The sequence below is a fragment of the Podarcis melisellensis genome, assembly GCF_964234715.1.
Source record: "Podarcis melisellensis genome assembly, chromosome: 2".
NCBI classification, from domain to species: domain Eukaryota; kingdom Metazoa; phylum Chordata; class Lepidosauria; order Squamata; family Lacertidae; genus Podarcis; species Podarcis melisellensis.
The window spans coordinates 115,793,275-115,820,229 of record NC_138529.1 but is presented as its reverse complement, the minus strand read 5'-3'; the positions used below and the strand labels follow the sequence as shown (position 1 = coordinate 115,820,229).

At 47.1% G+C, this 26,955-nt stretch overlaps 2 protein-coding genes across 21 annotated transcripts in view; both read left to right on the top strand.

Annotated features, from left to right (window-relative positions):
• The window catches only part of LOC309364587 (uncharacterized protein), a 39,769-nt gene extending 20,660 nt beyond the window's left edge, over positions 1-19,109 (top strand). Inside the window, exons 1-4 of one of the 5 annotated variants that reach the window (XM_081902211.1) lie at positions 1,589-1,675; positions 15,160-15,255; positions 16,861-16,977; positions 17,235-19,109. In XM_081902211.1, the coding sequence (XP_081758337.1) occupies positions 15,222-15,255; positions 16,861-16,977; positions 17,235-18,997 (1,914 nt within the window). In that variant the 5' untranslated portion in view covers positions 1,589-1,675; positions 15,160-15,221 and the 3' untranslated portion in view covers positions 18,998-19,109. Of the gene's footprint in view, positions 1-1,588; positions 1,676-12,625; positions 12,878-15,159; positions 15,256-16,860; positions 16,978-17,234 lie in introns of those variants that run through there. The other 4 variants (XM_081902214.1, XM_081902212.1, XM_081902210.1 and 1 more) reach the window with 4 other exon arrangements.
• Positions 1-19,760, top strand: part of LOC309364474 (uncharacterized protein) — a 40,951-nt gene extending 21,191 nt beyond the window's left edge. For 5 of the 16 annotated variants that reach the window (XM_081901831.1, XM_081901828.1, XM_081901827.1 and 2 more), the window contains 2 exons: positions 5,495-7,710; positions 19,301-19,435. In XM_081901831.1, coding sequence (XP_081757957.1) covers positions 5,495-7,275 — 1,781 coding nt within the window. In that variant the 3' untranslated portion in view covers positions 7,276-7,710; positions 19,301-19,435. Of the gene's footprint in view, positions 1-1,514; positions 1,648-4,171; positions 4,256-5,112; positions 5,230-5,494; positions 7,711-19,300 lie in introns of those variants that run through there. The other 11 variants (XM_081901842.1, XM_081901839.1, XM_081901841.1 and 8 more) reach the window with 6 other exon arrangements.
• Positions 19,761-26,955: the final 7,195 nt, after the last annotated feature.

Genomic DNA, 26,955 nt, shown 5'->3' with positions numbered 1-26,955 from the left:
TTCACCTTGTGGCAGGTGGGAGTCCTGTCGCGACAGTCTTCTCAATAAAGACCAAGCCTACAGGCTGCTGATTTGCTTCAAAGTTGCTCTGGTTGGTGTCTTGATTTTGTCCAAGGGAGCCCTCGGTTTTTCCGGTAACACAAGATAAGTAAGAAGAACAAAACAAAAAATGAAAGGAAGGGAAGAAAAAACTAAAGAGTAAGACTACTAACATACTAAGTACGTTGAAGTTTGAATTTCAAAGCATCATAAATAAATGTACATTTTCCATTTTGCTGATGGTATTCCTTTTACGGATATTTTTACCATTCTGCTTTGAGGTTAGTTTCTTGAATGGTCCAGTGGAGGACAACTTTCAGGAAAGAAATAAACAAGATCTCCTTGGTTTTGAAAAGGGCCAAATTCTCCTCCTGACAACCTCGATGGGGCTTAAGGCAGTTTTACACTAGAAGTGAGTGAGGCTGCCCGGCATCTCCCTCTTTCGCCTCTTGTGAACTGAGAGGGGATTGCAGAGGCCCAAATCCTCTTATTTCTGTCTTATTTCTGTTGGGTGAGCCTTAGCCGGAAGGCAGGACCCCCCTGCACCAGCCCAGCTGCCCTTCTCCCCCCGCCTTTTCCCCAAGGGGCTCAGGGCGGCCTCTGCTGCTCTCCGCTTCCATCACAACAACCCTGTGAGGTGGGCCAGCTTGAGAGGCCGCCAGCAGCCACAGGTCGCTCCCTGATCAGTAAAAGGTAAAGGTAAAGGTACCCCTGCCCGTACGGGCCAGTCTTGCCAGACTCTGGGGTTGTGCGCCCATCTCACTCAAGAGGCCAGGGGCCAGCGCTGTCCGGAGACACTTCCGGGTCACGTGGCCAGCGTGACATCGCTGCTCTGGCGAGCCAGAGCCGCACACGGAAACGCCGTTTACCTTCCCGCTGGTAAGCGGCCCCTATTTATCTACTTGCACCCGGAGGTGCTTTCGAACTGCTAGGTTGGCAGGCGCTGGGACCGAGCAGCGGGAGCGCACCCCGCAGCAGGGATTCGAACCGCCGACCTTTCGATCGGCAAGTCCTAGGGGCTGAGGCTTTTACCCACAGCGCCACCTGCGTCCACTTTTGGTTAAATGGGGACTCTTCATCTTAGGGTCACGGGTTCGAGTCCCACGTGAGGCAAAAGAGTGGTGCGTTGCCGGGGTTGGACCGGATGACCTCGGGGGTCCCTTCCAAGTCTAGAATTAAAGCATGTTGACATGCAAGATGGTTTAATCTTCTCATTCTTTTTGCTGGGCACCACTGCGACGTGTTAGGCGGTGCAGAGAGGTGTGCAAGTAGGTGAGTAAATAGAAAGGGAAAATAAAAATAAAGGAGGCCCTTCCCCAGAGCCCCCCAAAGGCACTATTCCCCCCCCTCACAGGAGGAACAGACTACAAATCCCAGAATCCTTTGCGTCTGGGAAATGGGGAGAAGCGAAGGGGCAGGACGTCTCAAGAGGTGCCTGTTTCCTCTGGCCATCCCCATTTGTGTGGGGCTTTTGCAGGAGGCGTCCGGCCATCGCGATCTCTGGGGTGCAAAGAGGTTTTGCAGGGGAGGCTGAAGGTGGGAGCAGGAAGGAGTCTTTGCTGGCAGAGGCGCCCTTCGGAAGCAGCTCTCCACGGGTGAGAGGGCACCGTCTGAACCCTGCAACACGTGAATGCCGGTGAAGGGGGCGGGGCAGGAAAGGGCAGCGGGAAAGATGAGCCATTTTGGCTTTCCCCATTGCACGGATAAGTTTGCACGTTGCATCGGGGTGGAAGAGGAGGAAGGGGAGATTCTCGAGAGCAGAAGAAGGGATCTCTTTCACTTGTTTATTCCTCATGGAAAGCTTTGAAATGAAATGATAAAATGTAAAATTATGTAAAAGGCAATGGTAACCAGTGATAAATATGAATATGAAACGCAGTAATGGTAGATGATAAATACGCACCAAGAATGGCGTGCAGGAAACCACTTAAGCAAAATGGTATTAATTTGTATAAAGCCTATAACAATAACTGACAAAACGAAATGAAAAGAAAGCTTGTGGTAGATTGTTCATATTTTTTAATTGAAAAATCTGGACATTAAGAAAAATCAGATAACATTCCCATCCCTTTTTTAAAAATGAAAAAAGTTTGCAATTGGAGTACCCCCCCCCGAATATTTTAAAGTGTTCCCAAATGTCCTGTATATCCTGGGGGTGGGGTGCGTGGAAATCTCAGATCCTGGGGCCAAATGGGGGTCTAGCTGGACTCCTCATTCCCCCCCCATGCCAGCCCCATCTCCCTTGGGTGCTTCAACCCTGCTCTTAAGTCGGGTGCTTTTGTCTGGCTAGAATATGCCATTGATTATTCCCCTGACCTGCTTGGCTGGAGGGGTGTGTGCATGTAAATAGACCTCTGGTTTCTGTGGGGCTGGAATGTATCCCACGGGTTGTGTGTATTTTACTTCCTTGCATTCATACCCCACCCATCCTGCCAGGAGCTCAAGGTAGCTTGCATGTTCCCCATCTCCCCATTTCTTCCCCACAACAACCCTGTGAGGGAGGCCAGGCGGAGAGACAGTGACCGGCCCAAGATCACCCATTGGGCTTCATGGCCAGGTGGGGATTTGAACCCCGAACTCCCAGGTCTCGGCACAGAACTCTAACCACTACACCACATTGCCATGCTTCTTGGTATTAGACGGGGGTCTTTTCCCAGCCTCTCTTAGATAGACCATGAATTGGACTTGGGGGGATCTGCTCTGCCAAATGAGCTAAGGCTGCTCTCCAGTCTCTTTTATTTTTTTTGGAAATATTTAATTTTCAAATATTACAAATTCTTTTAAAATACAGTTATAACTACTCTCTCATATCCGTTGACTTCCCATCCACCCTGCCATGGTGTTTTCTTATTCCCTTACAAGTCTGCAATGATACTTTTATTACAGTGGCACCTCAGGTTACATACGCTTCTGGTTACATACGCTACAGGTTACACACTCCGCTAACCTAGAAATAGTGCTTCAGGTTAAGAACTTTCCTTCAGGATAAGAACAGAAATTGGGCTCCGGCGGCGCAGCAGCAGCAGGAGGCCTCATTAGCTAAAGTGGTGCTTCAGGTTAAGAATAGTTTCAGGTTAAGAACGGACCTCCGGAACGAATTAAGTACTTAACCTGAGGTACCACTGTATATCCATTCTGGACTTAACCATCCTGGGGTCCTTACCTTTTATTATTATTATTAACTCTAATTTGTTCACTGCAGTCAACCCCAGGAAACAGCCATAGGCTGGGGACCCGACGTTGGGTTGCAAAAATTAAAAAACAGAACACTCTGAAAGCTGAGCTTTTTAAAAAAACAAACCCCAAATTTTTTTTAGATTTTTTTTTTTTGCAAATATGTAAAAAAAAAGTTCAATTTTTAATCAAAGATTTTTTTTCAGTGCCAATGAAAACTATTAAATGCGTAGAAAAAGAACCTACCCACGTGACGCTGAAACAAAAACCGTGCACATCCACTGTGTAAAAGAATGAAAGTCCACTATCCCCCTTCTCTCTCCCCCCAAACCTTATACTGCAAGCAAAAAAGTTTTCAGGTGGGTGACACATTTTTTAGACATGCATAATTTGCGACGCAGATACATCAGCTGTGTATCTGAAGAAGTGTGCATGCACACGAAAGCTCATACCAAGAACTAACTTAGTTGGTCTTTAAGGTGCTACTGGAAGGAATTTTTTTGTTTTGTGACGCAGTAATTCATTTCCCCAGCAAACCGGAGGTTAAACTAACCCCCTTCCAGCCCCGGCAGGAACGTGGGGAGTGTTTAAACGCCACAACTACACACTGCAGCTGACATAGTAACGTGTCGCGACATTAGTGGCAAAAGTCCAGTATAGAGCATTAAAGTCTCACATTGAATATAAAGGATCGGAAGAAAGAACTTTTGTGATTTGAAAACGGAGACAACTTGTGCACTTTTTTGTTAACCCAAGAAAATCAATAATGATAATAATAATGATAACAACAACAACAACAATAATAATAGAATGTAGTTGGAAGGATCTATGGGGAAGACAGAGATTCTCTCCTCACTTGCCCCCAAAGGCGTTCCTGAGGTGCTGCAGTTTTTGCTGAGGGCGTTTTGTCATTACAGAGACCGCTAACCTTTGAGGATATCTCTGTTTATTTCTCTAGGGTTGAAAGGGCCCTCCCTGCTGGACGTTGGCCTAAGAGCAAGGGAGGCCATGCTGGAGAAGGAGGGGGACGTGGCCTCTCTGGGTAAGGAGCCTCCTTCCTTGAGTCTGAAGCAGTCCTTCCATTTTCTTCTCACTCTTCTTTTGGGGCGGAGGGGTAGGTGGGGAGCAGATTTGTTCCACAAGAGCTGCAAATGTACTTTATTCCAAATGCCATCCCTTTTAATCCCAACTTTGCCCCCTCCAAGGAGCGCAATGTGGGGCACACGGGTCTCCCCCTCATTTAATTCCCACAAGAAGCCCTAAACGGCCTGGGCCCCATATACCTAAGGAGCATCTACATCCCATCATTTAGCCAGGACACTGAGGTCCAGCTCTGAGGGGCTTCTGCTTTGTAGTGGCGCCCTCCTGTGAAACACCCTCCCGTCATATATCAAGGAAAGAAATAACTTCCCTGTATCTGGAAGTTTTTAATGTCGGACATTTGATTATGTTTTTATATGTTCTGGAAGCTGCCCAGAGAGGGTGGGGTGACCCAGTCAGATGGGTGGGGTTCAAATAAAAAAGTATTAGCCTCCCAGGTCCTAGTCGGGCACTTTAACCACTGTGCTGCACTCTAGCTGTGCAAAATGGGTTTGCTGGCATGGGAGGGACTCTGGGCAGTACTCCAGAAGTGCCACCCAAGTCCCCTTCCGGGGGTCCTGGCAGTGCAGTCCTGACCCCCCACCCTGCAGCCATCTTCAGCCGTCCTCCCTTCTCCTTCCAGCACAGAGCAAAGGACCACCCTGCCCCCCGCAAACACCCAGCCCCCTAACCCAAGGTATTGTTTAGTTATGGGTTCTTGATGAGCGGTCGTTGGGGATAGTTTGGACCATAAGGCCGAAAGCTTCCTCACTTCTTCTTTCTCCTCTTCTTCCTCCTTCTCCCTTCTTTCCCGCGTAGCACTGCCGCTTCCCAAGACGAGCCTCGTCCCCAGCGCAGAGCAAGCGGAAGAGCCCAGGACGCCACAATATCAGATCTCAGATGAAACAGGGGCTGCCATTTTGGACACCAGCTCAGGTGAGGCGGTTTGGGCGGGATGCCGAGTCCGTTCAGAGTTTCCCCTCCCTTGCTGAGAATTGGCAAGAAAAATGTTCTCTGTTACTTCAATTTAAAAGGCTCTTTCACTGGTTATACCTTATGCAGTGGGTGTTGGGGGGGGGAGGGGAGAAGTGGTACAACCTCCGTCTCTCACGCATCATCTGATCCAATGATTTCAGTCTGGATTCTGAAGCTACTTCTCTGCTATCCTCAAACCCCAATTCCGCTTTCTTCACTCTCTCAGCAGGAAACTTGAGGAGGAAACACTTCTGCCCAGAGTGTGACCAATGCTTTGCCTTCAGATTGGCTCTTGCTAGACACCAGAGAATCCACACAGGGGAGAAGAATCAGGAAAGCTCTGAGAGCGGGGAATGTTTTGGTCAGAGTTCAGAGCTTGTGAGCCCTTTGGAAACCCCTATGTCTTTGGAGTTCAGGAAGGTTCTTGCTCATCAGCCCATCGTTCTGATCCACCGGAACGTCCATGCTGGAGGAGATAAGTCGTATCGCTGCTTGGAGTGTGGGGAAGGTTTTTCCCAACTCTCAGATTTTGTGAAACATGAAAGAGGCCACACAGGAGAGAAACCCCACAAATATGGCAAGAGTAGGATTGGGTTCCCCAAGAGATCACAGCTTCATGGACACCATAAAGTCCACACAGGAGAGAAGCCCCACAAATGCAGTGCGTGTGGGTTATGCTTTTCTGTTAGGTCAGAACTTGTTACCCATCAGCGAACCCACCCTGGAGAAAAACCCTATGAATGCCCAGAGTGTGGGAAATCATTTGCTCACAAGTCAGTCCTTGTGGTCCATCAGAGACTCCACACAGGAGAAAAGCCCTATGAATGCCCAGAGTGTGGGAAATCATTTGCTCAAAAGTCAGGCCTTGTGGTCCATTGGAGGCTCCACACAGGAGAGAAGCCCTTTGAATGCTGGGAGTGTGGGAAATGTTTTCCTCAAAACACACATCTTTGGAGCCATCGGTTGGTTCACACAGGGGAGAAACGATATAAATGCTTTGAATGTGGAAAAAAGTTTACTTTCCATTCCAGCCTTGCAACCCATCAGAAAACCCACACAGGAGAAAGGCCCCATAAGTGTCTGGAGTGTGGCAAATGTTTCCCCAAAAAAGGAAGTCTCAGGCGACACCAGAGAATCCACACAGGAGAGAAACCCTATGAATGTAGAGAGTGTGGGAAATGTTTTCATGAGAAAGGTGAACTTCTGAGCCACCAGACTGTGCACACCGGGGAGAGGCCTCATAAATGTGCGGAGTGTGGGAAATGTTTTCTTGTACCATCACATCTTGCAATCCACCAGAGAATCCATACAGGAGAGAAACCCTACAAATGCATGGAATGTGGAAAATGCTTTTCCCAGAAACAACACCTCAAGCAGCATGAAAAAATTCACACTGGGGAGAAACCCTACAAATGCGTGGAGTGTGAAAAATATTTTACCAACAAATCACACCTTCATGTACACCAGAGAATCCACACAGGAGTGAGACCATATGAATGTGGAGAGTGTGGGAAATGTTTTTCCTGTTCATCAAATCTAATTATTCATAAGAGAGTCCACACAGGAGAAAAGCCATATAAATGTTTAGACTGTGGAATGTCATTTACTTTAGCACATAGTCTTAGGGGGCACCAGAGAACTCACACAGGAGAGAAACCTTACAAGTGCCTGGAGTGTGGGAAATGTTTTTCAAGAAGAGACACCCTTGTCTCCCATCAGAGGATCCACACAGGAGAGAAACCCTATAAATGCTTGGAGTGTGAGAAATCATTTCCTCGGAAGTCACAACTTGTGATCCACCAGAGGATCCACACAGGAGAGAAACCCTATAAATGCTTGGAGTGTGAGAAATCATTTCATCAGAAGTCATACCTTGTGATTCACCAGAGGATCCACACAGGAGAAAAACCTTACAGGTGCTTGGAGTGTGGGAAATGTTTTTATCGGTCACAACATCTTCACAGACACCAGAAAGTCCACACAGGAGGAGAGCTTCCCAATGTGTAGAGTGTGGGAAATGTTGAAGGTGGTAACCTTCAAAGACTCCATGTGGAATAAAGAGCATATAAATGTTGGGAGTGTGGGGAATATTTTGATCAGTGGTCAGCCCTCGTGGCACACCAGAGTGTCCATCCCAAAAGGAGGACGGACAGACATTAGGAGTGTGGAATATGCTTTGTAAAGAAATGAATCTTTTATCAACATTGGTGACTCCACGAAGGAAATAAATTGCAAGTGTCTGGAGTGTGGGAAAAGATTTGCTCCTCATTCGGACCTTCAAAGGCACCAGAGAATCCACAATAAAGGGAAACCCATTAATGTTTCGAGTGTGAGAAATGTTTGGCCTGGAGGCCGCAGGCTGGGGCTGCATCAGGGAGTCCTCACAGGAGAGACCACAAATGTACTTTGAGTATGTGTATTGCCAGATAATTTCAGAAAGCGGTGTCTCCTGATCTCAGTGTAATGGTAACTTTAAATCCTTATATATTTACAGTGGTGCCCCGCAAGACGAATGCCTCGCAAGACGAAAAACCCTCAGGACGAAAGGTTTTTTCGGTTTTTGCGTCGCTTCGCTAGACGATTTTCCCTATGGGCTTGCTTCGCAAGAAGAAAGCCCATCGGGAAATCTCTGGGGACCTCTTTTAAATGCTGGCAGTGGGGAGCAAAGCCTTCCCCCCCCCGGCCTTCAGAAGAGGTCCAGGAAGGCCGGCGTGGGCCGAAAGGCTTTGCTCCCCACCGCCAGCATTTTAAAAGCGGTCCGGGATAGCAGGGAAGCGATTCTCCGCTCTCCCGGGAAGGCAGGCAGGGGGAAGCAAAGACTTTTGCCCCCCGCCGGCCTTCAGAAGAGGTCCAGGACCTGTTCTGAAGGCTGGCGGGGGGCAAAAGTCTTTGTCCCCCCTGCCTGCCTTCCCGGGGGCTTTTAAATCGCCCCAGGACAGCGGAGAATTCCTCCGCTGTCCCGGGGCGATTTTAAAATGCTGGCGGGCGGCAGCGTTTTAAGATCGCCCCAGACAGCAGAGAAGTCCTCCGCTGTCCCGGGGTTTTTAAAATGCTGGCGGGCGGCAACGAAAGTTTCGCTGCCGCCCGCCAGCATTTTAAAATCGCCCCGGGACAGGGGAGAAGTCTCCGCTGTCCCGGGAAGGCGGGGGGGGGGAGCAAAGACTTTCGCCCCCGCCGGCATTCAGAAGAGGTCAGGGGACAGACTGTCCCCGGACCTGGTCTGAAGGCGGTTTCCATAGGAATGCATTGATTGATTTTCAATGCATTCCTATGGGAAACTGTGCTTCGCAAGATGAAAAACTCGCAAGACGAAAAGACTTGCGGAACGAATTAATTTCGTCTTGCGAGGCACCACTGTATCTGTACATATAATGAGGACTTTTCCATAGATCTAATTGTATGATGAGGACTTGGCATCAACCAGAGGTCTAGCCAGCTAGCCTGATAAGGAGTCAACTAGCAGACAGGCCTGTCTTGACCCAACCATGGAACTGGAAATTAGACATTGATTTTGGCCCACCGCTGTGAACAGAGGGAGTAACTTTGCTCTGTGACAACGGAGGAGATAATGGAGGATGGCAACAGAACTTAACGAGCCAGCCTGCTATTAGATCATGCTTGGAAGCCTCCATATAAGGGCTCAGCGACAGCAGCTCTGAGTCCCGCGTTCGAGTTCTGCTGGTGAATGTCAACGTTGGCCCTATTGAGGGAAGGGAAGGATCTCCTGCTTCCGGGGTCTGCAGCAAATGAGATGAACCATGAACTTCGCTTTTGCAGTTATCTCCATAATATCCTTTTGATCTTGTATCCTAAGCATCCCTCATTAGTGAGTATGGAACATAGATGTTAGACTGCTAGAATAATATTTAGAATTTATGGAACCCCATTAACTTTGTTTTAAAAAGGGCTGTCTCAGGTATCTAACTGTTGGAGATGCACTAGGGATAATGTTTCTCTAAAACATATGTTTTTTTCATTGTCCTATAACTGAAACTATGAACAGAACTGTACGGAACAACCTTATATTTACTGAGCAAAATATCCTCTTGAATTATATACCCAGCACATGGAACCTTACAAAAGGATTATACGAGTGGACTCTCCGTGCCCTGACCGCAGCAAAAGGACTGATACTGATGAATTGGAAAAATAAAAATGCGGCTCCCTTCTACGATTGGATTGAAAAGTTATACAAACTCGCAACATATAAACGACTTGCATATAAATGCAGACTTGCCATGGACAAGTTCAATGACATTTTGGATCCGTTTTTACAAATATTGTAATAGGTAAGGTCTGGTGAAGTACAATAACAACCTTGTAAAATATAGTTTGGGGTTTTTCCAACTCTCCCCCCTTTATTTTCCCCTCTTACACGGTTTCTGTTTCTCTTTTTCTCTCTCTCTTATTTACTTCTCACCATGTTTAGTGCACGTATCATTTTGTACTTTTCAACATTCAGTAAAGATTATTTTTTTTAAAAAGTTAAGACTGCTTATTTGCCTTCTCTTTGCTTAAATTCATAAAAACTTCTTCCTGTTCCTTCTTCGCCTCTAAAGAGTACATTGAGGTGGAGAATTCAAAAATGTTTTAAGCCATGAGCAAATTATTCCCTTCACTCCTCCCCTCTGAAACATAACATTTTTTTATCATGGAAGACAAAAAGCCTCCCAAAAATCTTTGGAATGTGAAAAATCCCACTTCCTCCCCCCCTAAAAAATGTTCATTTATTGATAATCAAAGGAGTGCATACAAAAATCTCCAAGTCAGAAAAACACTCTCAGTGAATTCAGCCTGATGCAATCTCACTTTATGCAAGTTTAGCAGGAGGCCCCCCCCCTTCTTTACATCGTAATGCACAAGCACCACACACACCTCCCACTTTCCCCGGCCTGGAGAAAAGAAAGCCTTCCGTAAATAAGGAAGCGCTAGAACCCCTTATTTTCATGAAGTCTCCCTTAACATTCCACCTCGCCCTATCTTTATTATGAGTAGACCGGCCGCCGGAACTCTAGGTCAATCGGCTGCCGCTTCAGCCAATCAGCGTTACCGGACAGCGCCCCTTGCGGCGGCCACGCAGGTACTGCAGGCAGCGGGCGCTCGCTTTCTCCGTCTTTGACAGCTCTCAATACAAAGTCCAATTGACCGTGACTGATTTAATCAAAATGTTGCAAGCCGCTTCCGGAAGGCGAAAGTGCTTTGAACTTCCAGGACAGTATTCTTCGTAAATTCACCAAAAATCAACCGTACATCGGATTTTCACCGGACCACTTTTATTTTGCTTCATATTACAAGGGCTATCAAAGGGGGGTGGCCTGATACTGGCCAGCCATAATCCCTTGATCGAGCAGGCACGTACTCTGCGACCCTTCCCCAGTTGGCATGACAACCTTGATAGTCATCTTGATGGGCTCAGAGGAAAGACTATTAAGGACACAACAAACTGCATACGTTAGTGTATTCCGCACAGACTCTGACAAAAGGCCCGTGACTGGATTCCCCTCAGGGGGCAGGAAACTGCGCCTTACCCTTTGTCTCCTGTGAATGACTCATGTGGGGGAAGAAAGGGGGCTCTGGTCAGGTGTCAGGGTACTCAGATTACCTGCGCAGCCCCTCCGCGACCCCTACTATTTTTTTAAAAAAATAAAAAAAATCCTTCCAGTAGCACCTTAAAGACCAACTAAGTTAGTTCTAGGTATGAGCTTTCGTGTGCATGCACACTTCTTCAGATACACAGAATTTTTTTTATTTTTTATTTTTTGTTTTGACTATGGCAGACCAACACGGCTACCTATCTGTAACTTCCTATTTTTAATGTAGTCATGATGCAAATATTATGTTTTTCTAGGGGTGTAACCTAGGGGATTAGGAGCTGATAAAAGTTGGGGTCTTCTTTTCTTCTGGGCTTCCATCTTGTTTCACCTTGTGGGCGGTGGGAGTCCTGTCGCGACAGTCTTCTCAATAAAGACCAAGCCTACAGGCTGCTGATTTGCTTCAAAGTTGCTCTGGTTGGTGTCTTGATTTTGTCCAAGGGAGTCCTCGGTTTTTCCGGTAACACAAGATAAGTAAGAAGAACAAAACAAAAAATGAAAGGAAGGGAAGAAAAAACTAAAGAGTAAGACTACTAACATACTAAGTACGTTGAAGTTTGAATTTCAAAGCATCATAAATAAATGTACATTTTCCATTTTGCTGATGGTATTCCTTTTACGGATATTTTTACCATTCTGCTTTGAGGTTAGTTTCTTGAATGGTCCAGTGGAGGACAACTTTCAGGAAAGAAATAAACAAGATCTCCTTGGTTTTGAAAAGGGCCAAATTCTCCTCCTGACAACCTCGATGGGGCTTAAGGCAGTTTTACACTGGAAGTGAGTGAGGCTGCCCGGCATCTCCCTCTTTCGCCTCTTGTGAACTGAGAGGGGATTGCAGAGGCCCAAATCCTCTTATTTCTGTCTTATTTCTGTTGGGTGAGCCTTAGCCGGAAGGCAGGACCCCTCTGCACCAGCCCAGCTGCACTTCTCCCCCCCGCCTTTTCCCCAAGGGGCTCAGGGCGGCCTCTGCTGCTCTCCGCTTCCATCACAACAACCCTGTGAGGTGGGCCAGCTTGAGAGGCCGCCAGCAGCCACAGGTCGCTCCCTGATCAGTAAAAGGTAAAGGTAAAGGTACCCCTGCCCGTACGGGCCAGTCTTGCCAGACTCTGGGGTTGTGCGCCCATCTCACTTAAGAGGCCAGGGGCCAGCGCTGTCCGGAGACACTTCCGGGTCACGTGGCCAGCGTGACATCGCTGCTCTGGCGAGCCAGAGCCGCACACGGAAACGCCGTTTACCTTCCTGCTGGTAAGCGGTCCCTATTTATCTACTTGCACCCGGAGGTGCTTTCGAACTGCTAGGTTGGCAGGCGCTGGGACCGAGCAGCGGGAGCGCACCCCGCCGCAGGGATTCGAACCGCCGACCTTTCGATCAGCAAGTCCTAGGCGCTGAGGCTTTAACCCACAGCGCCACCTGTGTCCCTTTCCCTGATCAGTACTTTTGGTTAAGTGGGGACTCTTCATCTTAGGGTCACGGGTTCGAGTCCCACGTGAGGCAAAAGAGTGGTGCGTTGCCGGGGTTGGACCGGATGACCTCGGGGGTCCCTTCCAAGTCTAGAATTAAAGCATGTTGACATGCAAGATGGTTTAATCTTCTCATTCTTTTTGCTGGGCACCACTGCGACGTGTTAGGCGGTGCAGAGAGGTGTGCAAGTAGGTGAGTAAATAGAAAGGGAAAATAAAAATAAAGGAGACCCTTCCCCAGAGCCCCCCAAAGGCACTATTCCCCCCCCTCACAGGAGGAACAGACTACAAATCCCAGAATCCTTTGCGTCTGGGAAATGGGGAGAAGCGAAGGGGCAGGACGTCTCAAGAGGTGCCTGTTTCTTCTGGCCAGCCCCCATTTGTGTGGGTCTTTTGCAGGAGGCGTCCGGCCATCGCGATCTCTGGGGTGCAAAGAGGTTTTGCAGGGGAGGCTGAAGGTGGGAGCAGGAAGGAGTCTTTGCTGGCAGAGGCGCCCTTCGGAAGCAGCTGTACACGGGTGAGAAGGCACCGTCTGAACCCTGCAACACGTGAATGCCGGTGAGGGGGGCGGGGCAGGAAAGGGCGGCGGGAAAGATGAGTCATTTTGGCTTTCCCCATTGCACGAATAAGTTTGCACGTTGCATCGGGGTGGAAGAGGAGGAAGGGGGGATTCTCGAGAACAGAAGAAGGGATCTCTTTCACCTGTTTATTCCTCATTTAAAGCTTTGAAATGAAATGATAAAATGTAAAATTATGTAAAAGGCAATGGTATCCAGAGATAAATATGAATATGAAACGTAGTAATAGTAGATGATAAATACACACCAAGAATGGCGTGCAGGAAACCACTTAAGCAAAATTGTATTAATTTGTATAAAGCCTATTAAAATAAATGACAAAAAATGAAATGAAATGAAAGCTTGGTGGTAGATTGTGCATATTTATAATTTAAAAAATCTGGACATTAAGAAAAATCAGATAACATTATAATCCCCTTTTTAAGAAAGAAAAAAGTTTGCAATTGGAGTACCTCCCCCCCTGAATATTTTAAAGTGTTCCCAAATGTCCTGTATATCCTGGGGGTGGGGTGTGTGGAAATCTCAGATCCTGGGGCCAAACGGGGGTCTAGCTGGACTCCTCATCCCCCCCCATGCCAGCCCCATCTCCCTAGGGTGCTTCAGCCCTGCTCTAAGTTGGGTGCTTTTGCCTGACCAGAATATGCCATCGATTATTCCCCTGACCTGCTTGGCTGGAGGGGTGTGTGCATGTAAACAGACCTCTGGTTTCCGTGTGGCTGGAATGTATCCCATGGGTTGTGTGTATTTTACTTCCTTGCATTCATACCCCACCCATCCTGCAAAGAACTCAAGGTAGTTTGCATGTTCCCCATCTCTCCATTTCTTCCCCACAACAACCCTGTGAGGGAGGCCAGGCTGAGAGACAGTGACCGGCCCAAGATCACCCAGTGGGCTTCATGGCCGGGTGGGCATTCGAACCCTGAACTCCCAGGTCTCAGCACAGAACTCTAACCACTACACTCATACAAATTCCTTTAAAATACAAGCGTTACTAATTTCTCATGTCCGTTGACTTCCCATCCACCCTGCCATGGTGTTTTTTTATTCCTTTACAAAGCTGCAATGTTACTTATATTATATCCATTCTGGACTTAACTGTTCAGGGTCCTGTACCTTTTTTATTATTATGAACTATAATTTCTTAAACTACAAATTCTCATCTGCTACTATACTCCAAATCGTGCGTACATGAACATAACCATGATGTTATTAGTTTTCAAAATATTTTCATTCTTCAGGAATCTCATTTTCTCATTTTGTTCTCAAACTCTGGGTCCTCTTCACCCATCTCTTGCAACCCATGCAGCTGCCTTAAACTTGTGACACCAAGATGAGAACGGCCATAGCTGAAGAGCAGGATCCGTCCCTTCAAGACAGAGCTTCCTGGGCTCAGTCACCATCATTTCCCGTGAACAGAATCAAGTTGCAGCCATCTATGGGGAAGAACAAATTGAGATGGCTAAACTGACCCCAAAAACCTCACTGCGGTCAACCCCAGGAAACAGCCATAGGTTAGGTTTACAAAAAGTAAAAAACACAACTCCCTGAAAGCTGACCTTTTTTTAAACAAACCCCAACGTTTTTGAGATTATTTTTTTTACAAATATGTAAAAAAAAAACCGCAATTTTTTAACTCAGGTTTGTCAGTGCCAATGAAAACTAATATATGAATAGAGAAATAACCTACCCACCTGATGCTGAAACAAAAACCTTGCACTTCCAATATGTAAAAGAATGAAAGTCTACTCGCCCCCCTTCTCCCCCCCCCAACATTATACTGCATGCAGCAGAGCTTTCCAAACTTTTCATGTTGGTGACACACTTTTTAGACATGCATAATTTCGCAATGCAGTAAATCAGTTTTGAATTGTTTTGTGATGCAGTAATTCAGTTTCCCTAGCAAACCAGAAGTTAAGCTAGGCCTTTTCCAGCCCTGGGAGTAACATGAAGAGTGTTTAAACGACACACCTACACACTGCAGCCGACACACTAATGTGTCGCGACACACAGTTTGGAAAGCTCCGGTACAGAGCATAAAAATCTCACATTGATTATAAAGGATCGGAAGAAAGGACCTTTATGATTTGAGAACAGAGACGATGTATGCACTTTTTTGGTAACCCAACAAAATCTTTAATAAAAACAAACAAAGAATGAAGTTGGAAGGATCCATGGGGAAGACCGAGATTCCCACTCTGCTCTTGCCCCCAAAGGTGTTATTGAGGTACTGCAGTTCTTGCTGAGGGCATTTTGTCATTACAGAGACCACAAAGCTTTGAGGAAGGGTCCTCCCTGCTGGACGTTGGCCTCAGACAAGGGAGGCCATGCTGGAGAATGAGCGGGACGTGGCCTCTCTGGGTAAGGTCCTTGAGTCTGAAGCAGTCCTTCCGGGACATTTTCTTCTCACTCTTCTTTTGGGGTGAAGGGGTAGGTGGGGAGCAGATTTGTTGCACGAGAGATGCAAATGTACTTTATTCCAAATGCCTTGCATTTGGATCCCAGCTTTTCCCCCTCCAAGGTGCTCATGCGTCTCCCCCTCATTTAATCCCCACAACAAGCCCTAAACGGCCTGGGCACCATAACCCTAAGGAGCATCTACATCCCATCATTTAGCCAGGTCCAGCTCTGCGGGGCTTCTGCCGGTTCTCTCAACATGAGAAGTGAAGCAATAGGGAACCAGGCAGAGGGCCTTCTTTGTAGTGGCACCCGCCATGGTAAACACCCTCCCTTCATCCTAGTCAGGCACTTTAACCACTGTGCTGCACTCTAGCTGTGCAGAATGGGTTTGCTGGCATGTGAGGGACTCCCACCAGCGTAACAGCAGAAGTCTGGAAGCGCCAACCAAGTCCCCTCCCTGGGGTCCTGGCAGTGCAGTCCCCACCCCAAATGCCTTTATTCCAAATGCCTTGCATTTTGATCCCACCTTTTCCCCCTCCAAGGAGCTCAAGGTGGGGCGCACGGGTCTCCCCCTCAATTAATCCCCACAACAAACCCTAGACAGCCTTGGCCCACTATACCTGAAGAAGCGTCTCCAGCCCCATCGTTGAGCCTGGACACTGGGGCCCACCTCCTCCGAGGGTCTTCTGCCGGTTCCCTCACTGCAAGAAGCAAAGTTACAGGGAACCAGCCAAAGGCAGCCTTCTTGGTAATGGCTCCCTCTCTCTGGAACGCCCTCCCACCAGATGTCAAGGAAATAAACAACTATATAACCTTTAGAAGACGTTTGAATGCAGCCCTGTATCGGGAAGTGTTTATTTTTGAGGGACTCCCATCAGCATCACAGCCACCGTCGGGAAGCCCCAACCATGTTCCTTCCCTGGGGTCCCTGGCATTGCAGTCCCCACCCCCCACCCTGCAGACATCTTCAGCCGTCCTCCCTCCTCCTTCTGGCACAGAGCAAAGTGTTAGGATATTTCCGTTCCACCTTAAAAGGGAGCAGGCTTTGTGAGTCACAGAGTCTGCGTATTTCCTGTTCACAGGAAGTTTATGTTGTGTCTATGCTTTCGTTTCTCTCTCTGTGCCTGAACACGCAAGCAGGCAGTCATGTTTTTTCCTTTGTTCTGACCAACGCTGAATAAAGTTATAAATAATGCTCTCCTTAGTGCATCTTTCGCTGTGCGAATTCTGCTGATAGAGTGTGCATCAGCTCTGGAATGTGGCAAGCTATTTCTGGAGCTCCTGTCACTAATTGCTGATACTGTATCTACGGGAGATCGATGGACGTCCGGAGGCGACGTGGAGTCATGATGGCTGATGTCTCCCTGGCAGTATCCCAGCACGAAGGACCACCTTGCCCCCCACAAACACCCAACCCCCTAACCCAAGGTACTGTTTAGTTACAGGGTCTCCTTCCCCATAAATGTTTGAGATGAGCGGTCATTGGGGATAGTTTGGACCATAAGGCCGAACGCTTCCTCACATCTTCTTTCTCCTCTTCTTCCTTCTTCCTTCTTTCCCGCATAGAACTGCCGTTTCCCCAGACGAGCCTCGTCCCCAGCGCAGAGCAAGCGGAAGAGCCCAGGAGGCCACAATATCAGATCTCGGATGGAACAGGAGCTGCCGTTTCGGACACCAGCTCAGGTGAGGCAGTTTGGGTGGGATGCTGAGTCCGTTCAGTTTCTCCTCCCTTCATGAGAATTGGAAGAAAAATGTTCTGTTACTTATTTAATAAATAAAAATAGCTCTTCGGTTAGTTATACCATATGCAGTGGGAGGCCGGGGGAGAAGTGGTACAACCTCCGTCTCTCACGCATCATCTGATCCAACCCTCTCAGGTTGGATTCTGAAACTACTTCTCTGCCATCTTCAAACCCTGATTCCGCTTTCTTCACTCTCAGCAGGTATTTCAAGGAGGAAACACTTCTGCCCAGAGTGTGACCAATGCTTTGCCTTCGGATTGGCTCTTGCTAGACACCAGAGAATCCACACAGGGGAGAAGATCCAGGAAAGCTCTGAGCGTGGGGAATGTTTTGGTCAGAGTTCAGAGCTTGTGAGCCATTTGGAAACCCCTGTGTCTTTGGAGTTCAGGAAGGTTCTTGCTCATCAGCCCATCGTTCTGATCCACCGGAACGTCCATGCAGGAGGAGATAAGTCGTATCGCTGCTTGGAGTGTGGAGAAGGTTTTTCCCAACTCTCAGATTTTGTGAAACATGAAAGAGGCCACACAGGAGAGAAGCCCCACAAACACGGCAGGAGTAGGATCGGGTTCCCCAAGAGATCACAGCTTCATGGACCCCATAAAGTCCACACAGGAGAGAAGCCCCACAAATGCAGTGCGTGTGGGTTATGCTTTTCTGTTAGGTCAGAACTTGTTACCCATCAGCGAACCCACACTGGAGAAAAACCCTATAAATGCCCAGAGTGTGGGAAATCATTTGCTCAAAAGTCAGGCCTTGTGATCCATCGGAGGCTCCACACAGGAGAGAAGCCCTATGAATGCTGGGAGTGTGGGAAATGTTTTCCTCAAAACGCACATCTTTGGAGCCATCGGTTGGTTCACACAGGGGAGAAACGATATAAATGCTTTGAATGTGGAAAAAAGTTTACTTTCCATTCCGGCCTTGTAAGCCATCAGAAAACTCACACAGGAGAAAGGCCCCATAAGTGTCTGGAGTGTGGCAAATGTTTCCCCACAAAAGGAAGTCTCAGGCGACACCAGAGAATCCACACAGGAGTGAAACCCTATGAATGTAGAGAGTGTGGGAAATGTTTTCATGAGAAAGGTGAACTTCTGAGCCATCAGACTGTGCACACCGGGGAGAGGCCTCATAAATGTGCGGAGTGTGGGAAATGTTTTTTTGTACCATCACATCTTGCAATCCACCGGAGAATCCATACGGGAGAGAAACCCTACAAATGCATGGAATGTGGAAAATGCTTTTCCCAGAAACAACACCTCAAGCAGCATGAAAAAATCCACACTGGGCAGAAACCCTACAAATGCGTGGAGTGTGAAAAATATTTTACCAACAAATCACACCTTCATGTACACCAGAGAATCCACACAGGAGTGAGACCATATGAATGTGGAGAGTGTGGGAAATGTTTTTACACTTCATCACATCTTATTTCTCATAAAAGAGTCCACACAGGAGAAAAGCCATATAAATGTTTGGACTGTGGAATGTCATTTACTTTAGCACAAAGCCTTAGGGGGCACCAGAGGATCCACACAGGAGAGAAACCTTACAAGTGCTTGGAGTGTGGAAAATGTTTTTCAAGAAGAGACACCCTTGTGAAACATCAGAGGATCCACAGAGGAGAGAAACTCTATAAATGCTTGAAGTGTGAAAAATACTTTGCAAGAAAATCAGAGCTTAACATGCATCAAAGGATACACACAGGAGAGGAACCTTACAAGTGCTTGGAGTGTGGGAAATGTTTTCGTCAGAAAGGGAATCTTTTGAAACACCAGAGAACCCACACAGGAGAAAAACCCTACAAATGCATGGAGTGTGGGAAATGTTTTTCTTGGTCATCACATGTTCGCACACACCAGAAAGTCCACACAGGAGAGAGGCCTTACCAATGTGTAGAGTGTGGGAAATGGTTTTCACAGAGTGGAAACCTTCGAAAACACCAGAGACTCCATATGGAATAGAAAGCATATAAATGTTGGGAGTGCGGGGAATGCTTTGCAAAGAAATGAATCTTTTATCAACATTGGAGACTCCACGAAGGAAATACAATGCAAGTGTCTGGAGTGTGGGAAATGAATTGCTGCTCATTTGGACCTTCAAATGCACCAGAGAATCCACTGAAAAGGGAAACCCATTAATGTTTTGAGTGTGGGAAAAGTTTGGCCTGGAAGGGGCAGTTTGGGGCTGCATCAGGGAGTCCACACAGGAGAGAAACCACACCAACGCTCTGAGTATTTGTATTGCCGGAAATTTTTTAGAAGGAGGTGTCTCCTGATCTCGATGTAATGGTAGCTTTAAATCCTTTTAATTCTATCTGTACATATAACGAGGGCTTCCCCATGAATTTATCTATATGATGAGGACTTGGCATCAAGCAGAGGTCTAGACAGCTGGCCTGATAAGGAGTCAACTAGCGGACAGACCTGTCTTGACCCAACCATGGAATTGGCAGTTAGACATAGAATTTTGCTCACCGCTGGGAACAGAGGGAGTAACTTTGCTCTGTGACAACCACAAAGATAATGGAGGATGGCAACAGAACTTAAAGAGCCCACCTGCTATTAGATCGTGTTTAAAAGCCTCTATATAAGGGCTCAGCGACAGCAGCTCTCTAAGTCCCGCGTTCGATTTCTGCTGGTGAATGTCAACGTTGGCCCTATTGAGGGAAGGGAAGGATCTCCTGCTCAAGGGGTCTACACCAAATGAGATGAACCATGAACTTCGCTTTTGCAGTTATCTCCATAATATCCTTTTGATCTTGTATCTTAAGTGTCGCTCATTAGTGAGTGTGGAACATAGATGTTAGACTGCTAGAATAATATTTAGAATATACTGGACCCCATTACCTTTGTTTTAAAAAGGGCTATCTCAGGTACCGTAATCTAACTGTTGGAGATGCACTAGGGATAATGCTTCTCTAAAACGTATGTTTTTTCATTGTCCTATAACTGAAACTGTCAACAGAACTGTGCGGAATAACCTTACATTTACTGAGAAAAATATCCTCTTGAATTATATACCCAGCACATGGAACCTTACAAAAGGACTATACAAGTGGACTCTCCGTGCCCTGACCGCAGCAAAAGGACTGATACTGATGAACTGGAAAAATAAAAATGCGGCTCCCTTCTACAATTGGTTTGGAAAGTTATACAAACTTGCAACATATAAACGACTTGCATATAAATGCAGACTTGCCATGGACAAGTTTAATGACACTTTGGATCCGTTTTTACAAATATTGTAATAGGTTAAGGTCTGGTGAAGTACAATAACCTTGTAAAATATAGTTTGGGGTTTTTCCACCTCTCCCCCCTTTATTTCCCCCTCTTACACAGTTTCTGTTTCTTTTTCTCTCTCTCTTATTTACTTCTCACCATGTTTAGTTCAAGTATAATTAAGTACTTTTTGAACTTTCAATAAAGATTTTTTTCAAAAGAAAAAAGTTAGACTGCTTATTTGCCTTCTCTTGCTTTGCTTAAATTAATAAAAGCTTTCTTCCAAAGAGTACATTGAGGTAGAGAATTCAGAAAAATGTTTTTAAGCCATGAGCAAAATATTTTCATCACTCTTCACCTCTGAAACATCTTATCTATAGTCATGAAGTATGTGAAAATTCCTACTTCCCCATTTAAAATATTTTATTTATTGAAAATCAAAGCAGTGCATACAAAAAACTCCCAAGTCAGAAAAACACGTGTCAGTGAATTCAGCCTGATGCAATCTCACTTTATGCAAGGTAAGTATGAAAAACAAAACAAAAAATTAAAGGATGGGGAGAAAAAATTAATGAGTAAGACTACTAGCAGCCCAGGGGAAAGGGACCGCCGACGTCCTACCGCTGCCTGCTTACAAAAATTAAATGTTCTTTCATTTCTGCCTCCTCTCCCACACCTCTTTCACGCCAATGCCCCTTGCAAAGGAGAGGGAAGAGGCGACCCTCCCTCTAGTGATCCCAAAGATCAAAGTCTGACACGCATCTCCCTGCATTCACATGTTACAGGAGTCAGGCACAGCTTCTCCATGAAGATCTCCCAAGCCTCATCCTTTGCATGCAGGAAAGGGCTCAGATGCACAAGACCCGGAAAGATCCGTGTCTGGAGCTCAAGTCTCCAGCAGGGACCTAGCAAGCTCCTGGCAGCTGCGGATCTCCCTTAGTCCGCGGATATTCCTCCCTTAGTCCAGCATTTCCCCCGTCTGGAAGCAACGCTCAAGTCATCTCCCTTCCTGCGAAAGAGCCTTTCTCCTCCAAAGCCTAGCAAGGAAAAGCTCCTTCTGCCTCTTGCCCCGCAAAAGCCCCTGATCTCGGGGACTGGCGAGAGAAAAAAGCAAAAGCCCCTTCGCCTTGTGGGACTCCCCACTCCTGGGCTCCTTTCCTTCTCAGACGCAAAGGCTTCTGGGAGATTTAGTTTCAGGCTTTGGCCCTGAGCCCCAGGCAGGCTGAGATTTTGGGGTTGTGGGAGGGTGCTTTAGAAAAACAACAACCCAGTAGGGTAACTGCCCCTGAAGGACCAGGTGCGCAGCCTGGGAGTCATTTTGGACTCACAGCTGTCCATGGAGGCGCAGGACAATTCTGTGTCCAGGGCATCTGTTTACAAGCTCCATCTGGTACGTAGGCTGAGACCCTATCTGCCTGCGGACTGTCTCGCCAGAGTGGTGCATGCTCTGGTTATCTACTGCAATGCGCTCTACGTGGGGCTACCTTTGAAGGTGACCCGGAAACTGCAATTAATCCAGAATGCGGCAGCTAGACTGGTGACTGGGAGTGGCCACCGGGACCACATAACACTGGTCCTGAGAGATCTGCATTGGCTCCCAGTACGTTTCCGAGCACAATTCAAAGTGTTGGTGCTGACCTTTAAAGCCCTAAACTGTGGGATGTGAAACACAAGAGCAGTCAAGTACAACATTCCTAGAGTGAACATGTTTGCGCATGGGGAGGGATGTTTGTCCAGCCAGAGGTAGACTTCCTGTTTCCCTCTGGGCTGGGACAGACTTCCTCTACATGTGCTAGAGGTGGGTGTGGCCTCACCTGTGCAGGTAATGATATAAACGGCCTTGGTCCTGTATACCTGAAGGAGTGTCTCCACCCCCATCATTCTGCCCAGACACAGGTCCAGCGCCAAGGGCCTTCTGGTGGTTCCCTCATTGCGAGAAGTGAGGTAGTGGTAGTGACGCCCACCCTGTGGAACACCCTCCCTTCAGATGTGAAGGAAATAAGCAGCTATCTTCTCTTTAAAAGACATCTGAAGGCAGCCCTGTTTAGGGAGGTTTTTAATATTTAATGCTGTATTGTTTTTAACACTTGACTGGAAGCCGCCCAGAGTGGCTGGGGAAACTCAGCCAGATGGGCGGGGTATAAATAATAAATTATTATTATTATTATTATTATTATTATTATTATTATTATTATTATTATTATTATTACACATTCGTGGGCTGTTGGAAAACACCAGAAATCACCATCGCATTCTGCAACAAAAAGAATCTTAGGCAGCCAGCCTTTCTCAACTTAGCCTACCTCCCAGGTCTGTCGTGATGATGTCCAATGTAGGCAATCGAAAGCTCTTTAAAGGAAGGATGTGGCAGAATATGTTTAAATAAGCCAGAATGACCTAAGAAGAGCTGGGCTGGATCAGGCCAGCGGCCCATCTAGTCCCCCATGTTGTTCTCGCAGAGACCAGCTGGGTGCCATGTTGCAGCCTCTCCGATTTCCTCTCAACCCTCAGAAGGGCGCAGGAGGTTCGGTCTGCCCTCCATCTTGTCCCCCTTCCTCCAGTCTAGGACAGATGGGACGGTCCGTGAGGCTTCTCTGAAGTGCAAAATGACAACGGATGCAATCCTGCCAACCTCTTAAGTCCTAATTCACTCAACGGGGGCTTCCTTCCATGGACTCGCTGCTACGGCCCGTGTTCATGGAAGACAATCTTACCCGGCTACGAGTGATCGCCAAAGAAGAAGGCAACGTCTAGGAAAGTGAGGTTAAGAGGGCTGCAGCTGAAGGTCACAGGAGGACTCTCAGGAGGAATCCTTTCCAGCTTGGGAGTCAAAATGCAGTCAATCAGGGATCATTATGCCCAGTGCAACAACAACAATGCCCAGTGCTTTTTTTCTTTAAAAATGTTAGGGGTATTCTCATTTTCCTGCTCATATTGAAATACTACCCCCCAATGAGGCCAAACTTAGACTCACAATTTTTTTAAAAAATGCTTTATTGGTTTCAAAACCGTACAACGAAATTTTTCAGTAAATGTTATAAACAAAATAGAAATAAACAGTTCTTCATTCAATGTTTGATACTTGTTTGTACACTATTTTGTAATTAAACTTGACATCCGATCTTCCCATTATGTTCTCAAATTAAATTCTTTAGAACCGCACATTGACTTTGTTTCTCCTTGCTATTTAACTTACATTAGATTTTGTAAAATTGTCCTTCTTAAAGCAGAGAAGCTCAATCAAAACCTGCTAACGGACAGTGGCGTAGTGTGGGTTGTCAGCACCCGGGGCAAGTAATTTGCGCCCCCTAACCCGTGGATTTTAGCACTCGAGTGCGAGCGCGCCCCCCAGATGTTCCATCCGGCCCCCCCTGAACCCCCACACTACGCCACTGCTTCAGGCCCCCCCAATAAAACATTTGAGGGGGCCAGTCCCCCAGTTGATGGGCATTGCCAATGTGATCAACTATGCAGGGCGGGACAAGCAAACAATCACACCCTAGGCCAACCCCAACCTCTCTCACCACCAAAGGAACACAAGTGAACAACACAAGCAACGCTGACACCAAACTCTACATACATTAAACATAATAGAAACACCGCCACCCGACCCCACCCCCATCCATCTTCCCTCTCTCCACCCCCTTTCTGTTTTCTTTCTTTTTTCTTCTCCCCCTAATGCCTCAACAAATGAAACAGATTTGTAAAAACGCTACGTGGAAGAAGAAGAAGAAGAAAAAAACGAGGCACTACACTTCTGTAAAACAAGAAAATCCTTAATAAAAAATATTTTTTTAAAAAAAAAACTATGCAGGGCGGGGTTTACTTGCCTCCCCCCCCCCCCCAAGATCATACTGTATTCACGTTGGCACCCCTGATGAACTTCTGCCCCGCAAGCCTTTGCACCTCCGCGTCTCCTTTCCTCTCTCTATGTAAGAGGGTGAAGGTCAGGCTGGCAGCGCAAATAAGGGCCCCGCTGCTGAAGGCCTCGCCTGCCATGACCTCCTGGTCCACGGGCAGGGCAAGAAAGTGCCTTTTCATTGGGGGGGGGAGTCTTAAATTTCAAACCATTATTATTATTATTATTATTATTATTATTATTATGAATATCTAATGTGCGTGGTTTCTCTACCTCCACCGACGACTCGCCACGTGTGAGGAGGAAGGCGGGCTCCCTTCACCTCCCCGCCCCCTCAAGGGACAGCCAGCGAGGTTCTCCTCAGAGCCTTTTCCCGCCGCCCCCTCGCAAGGCAGCCCTGAAGCCGAGCGCGGAGTGAGGGGCGGGGCCCGGCGGAGTCTCGCTGCTCCCCAACGCCTCTCGAGGCGCCATGAGGGGCGCCGCGTCAAGGGCGCCCGCGGGCGCAGCGGCAGCTCCTGTCAGGGCACGAGGAGGGCCCGGCGCCTCTCCGCCACCCACCCCGTCCGCCCGCCCGCCCATATCCCGCTCAGGAGGGGCCGGTGGGCTGGCAAGCGCCTCACAGCAGCAGCGCCAGTGAGGGAGAGAACTCCGCCTCCCCCCGCCGCCGCCGCCTCTTCATCCCCAGCAGCAACTTCCTTGCCCGGGTCCCCGCCGCCGCCGCCGCCCCTCCTCTCCTCCTGGGGACGGTGCTCTGGCTCCTCAGCGGCAGCTCCCGAGCCGTGTCCCCGCGGCGCCTCCGCTCCCCCGGGCTCCCCTTCGCCGCCGGGCTCCTGCTGCACCACTTGGGGGCAGCGCCCATGGCCGGGGCTTCCTCCTTCCCGAGACATGGGGCTCTGCTATAGCCTGCGACCGAGGCTCTTCGGCGACTCCGGAGGCGGCGAGCGCGCCCCCCCCAGATGAAGGCCAGCCCCCCCTGCACCCCCACGCTACGCCACTGCTAACGGATTTATCATTTGACAATATTATTTGACATAGACAAATATCCCATTCTCTAGTAATTTTTTTCATCTGAGATATAACCTCGCTGATAAATCTCGCTAATTCAGCATATTCTTAATTTACTTTGCCAATCCGATCCAGTTTGGTTGGGATATCCTCTCCCTTCCATCCTTTCGCAACCAGATTTCTGGCAGCCACTGTGGCGTACATAAGTACTCTCTTCTACTTTTTTGGGAATTCCATTTCCCGTAATTCCTAGCAGGACAGCCTTTGGTTTTCTTAGGGAGAGAGCATTTGAACATTTTCTTAAGTCAATTGCAGGTCATTTTCCAGAACTGCCTACTCTTATTACAGTTCCACTACATGTGGAGCTATGTACCTTCAGCCTCCCTGCATTTCCAGCAAATATTTGTCCTAGATCTAGGACATTTTTTGATTCACAAAATGTTTAAGGGCATGCGTAACCCCCACGAGCCCCCAGGAAAAAAAACCCCACTGATTATACTGCAAGGGGTTTCCAACACACCTTTGGCTGGCGAACTAGTCTCAGCTTCATCTCCTACACGTTGTTGTGCCATGTTGTGTCATGGAGCTTTTCTGATATGGGCAGGGGAAATTCTCTTTGTCTACCATCCTCATCCAACCTTGTATAAATTGAAGATCTGGAATCATTTCCTTCAATTGCCATTTCCCGAAAGTCCACCCTTTCTTTCTTCCTTCCTTCCCTCCATCTCTTCCCTTTTCACTCCGATGCAGAGCAAATTGACACCAAGGGAAGAGCCATCCCGACAATGATGCTGCGGAATAGAATGGAGCATCTCCTGCTCCCCGCTGCCCCTTCACAAGTTGCAAGATACAAAGTCACTGGAATGTGCTTTGATAAGAGAGAACACTAGGAAGCTCTTTTATTCCTTTTTTTTTTAATAATAAAATAAAATTCATTCTAGTTGCACCTTAGAGACCAAGTAAGTTTGTTATTGGTATGAGCTTTTGTGTGCATGCACACATCTTTTTAATTTATTTTTATTTTGTTTCGACTACGGCAGACCAACACGGCTACCTACCTGTATCTTTTTTAATAAGTATTTTTATTAATTTTCACAATTAAACCAAATCATCACAGATGATAAAAATGGAAAAAAAAATTTCAAACAACTGTATTCACATAGTATTAAATCCACATTATGGGATTGACTCCCTCCCCCTGGTTCCTTATGTTATCTCAATTTATGCATGTCAATCATCCAAGTTTAAACATTCTCCATAATCTTACAAGTGTTTTTAAAATCCTGCTAATGTATTAACTTCCTTACAATGCTTTCGTACATATGCAAGAAACATTTCCCGTTCTTTTTAATATTTGTGGTCATCTTGATTTTTAAGTTTCCCAGTTAATTTGGCCATTTCCGCATACTCTGTTAACTTCATTTGCCATTCCTTTTTCCATTGTGGGGCTAACAATATCTGTGAGGCCGTTGAACAAACTCTTATATTCTTTAGGTATATCCATTCCTGTAATACCTAAAAGAAAAGCTCCTGGTTTTTAAACAAAGGTTGTTTTTAACATTTTTTCTATTCATTATATATCATTTCCCAAAAAGCTTTAATAACCTTGCAATGCCACCACATATGATAAAACGTACCTTCTGCTAGGAAGCTTTTAAGGTGGAGATGGGAGATGTAATAAGATTAAGATTGCCGGAAGAAATATCAACAACCTCAAATATGCAGATGTCACAAAAAAGTGAGGAGGAATTAAAGAACCTCTTATTGAGGGTGAAAGAAGAGAGCACAAAATATGGTCTGAAGCTCAGCATCAAGAAAACTAAGATCATGGCCACTG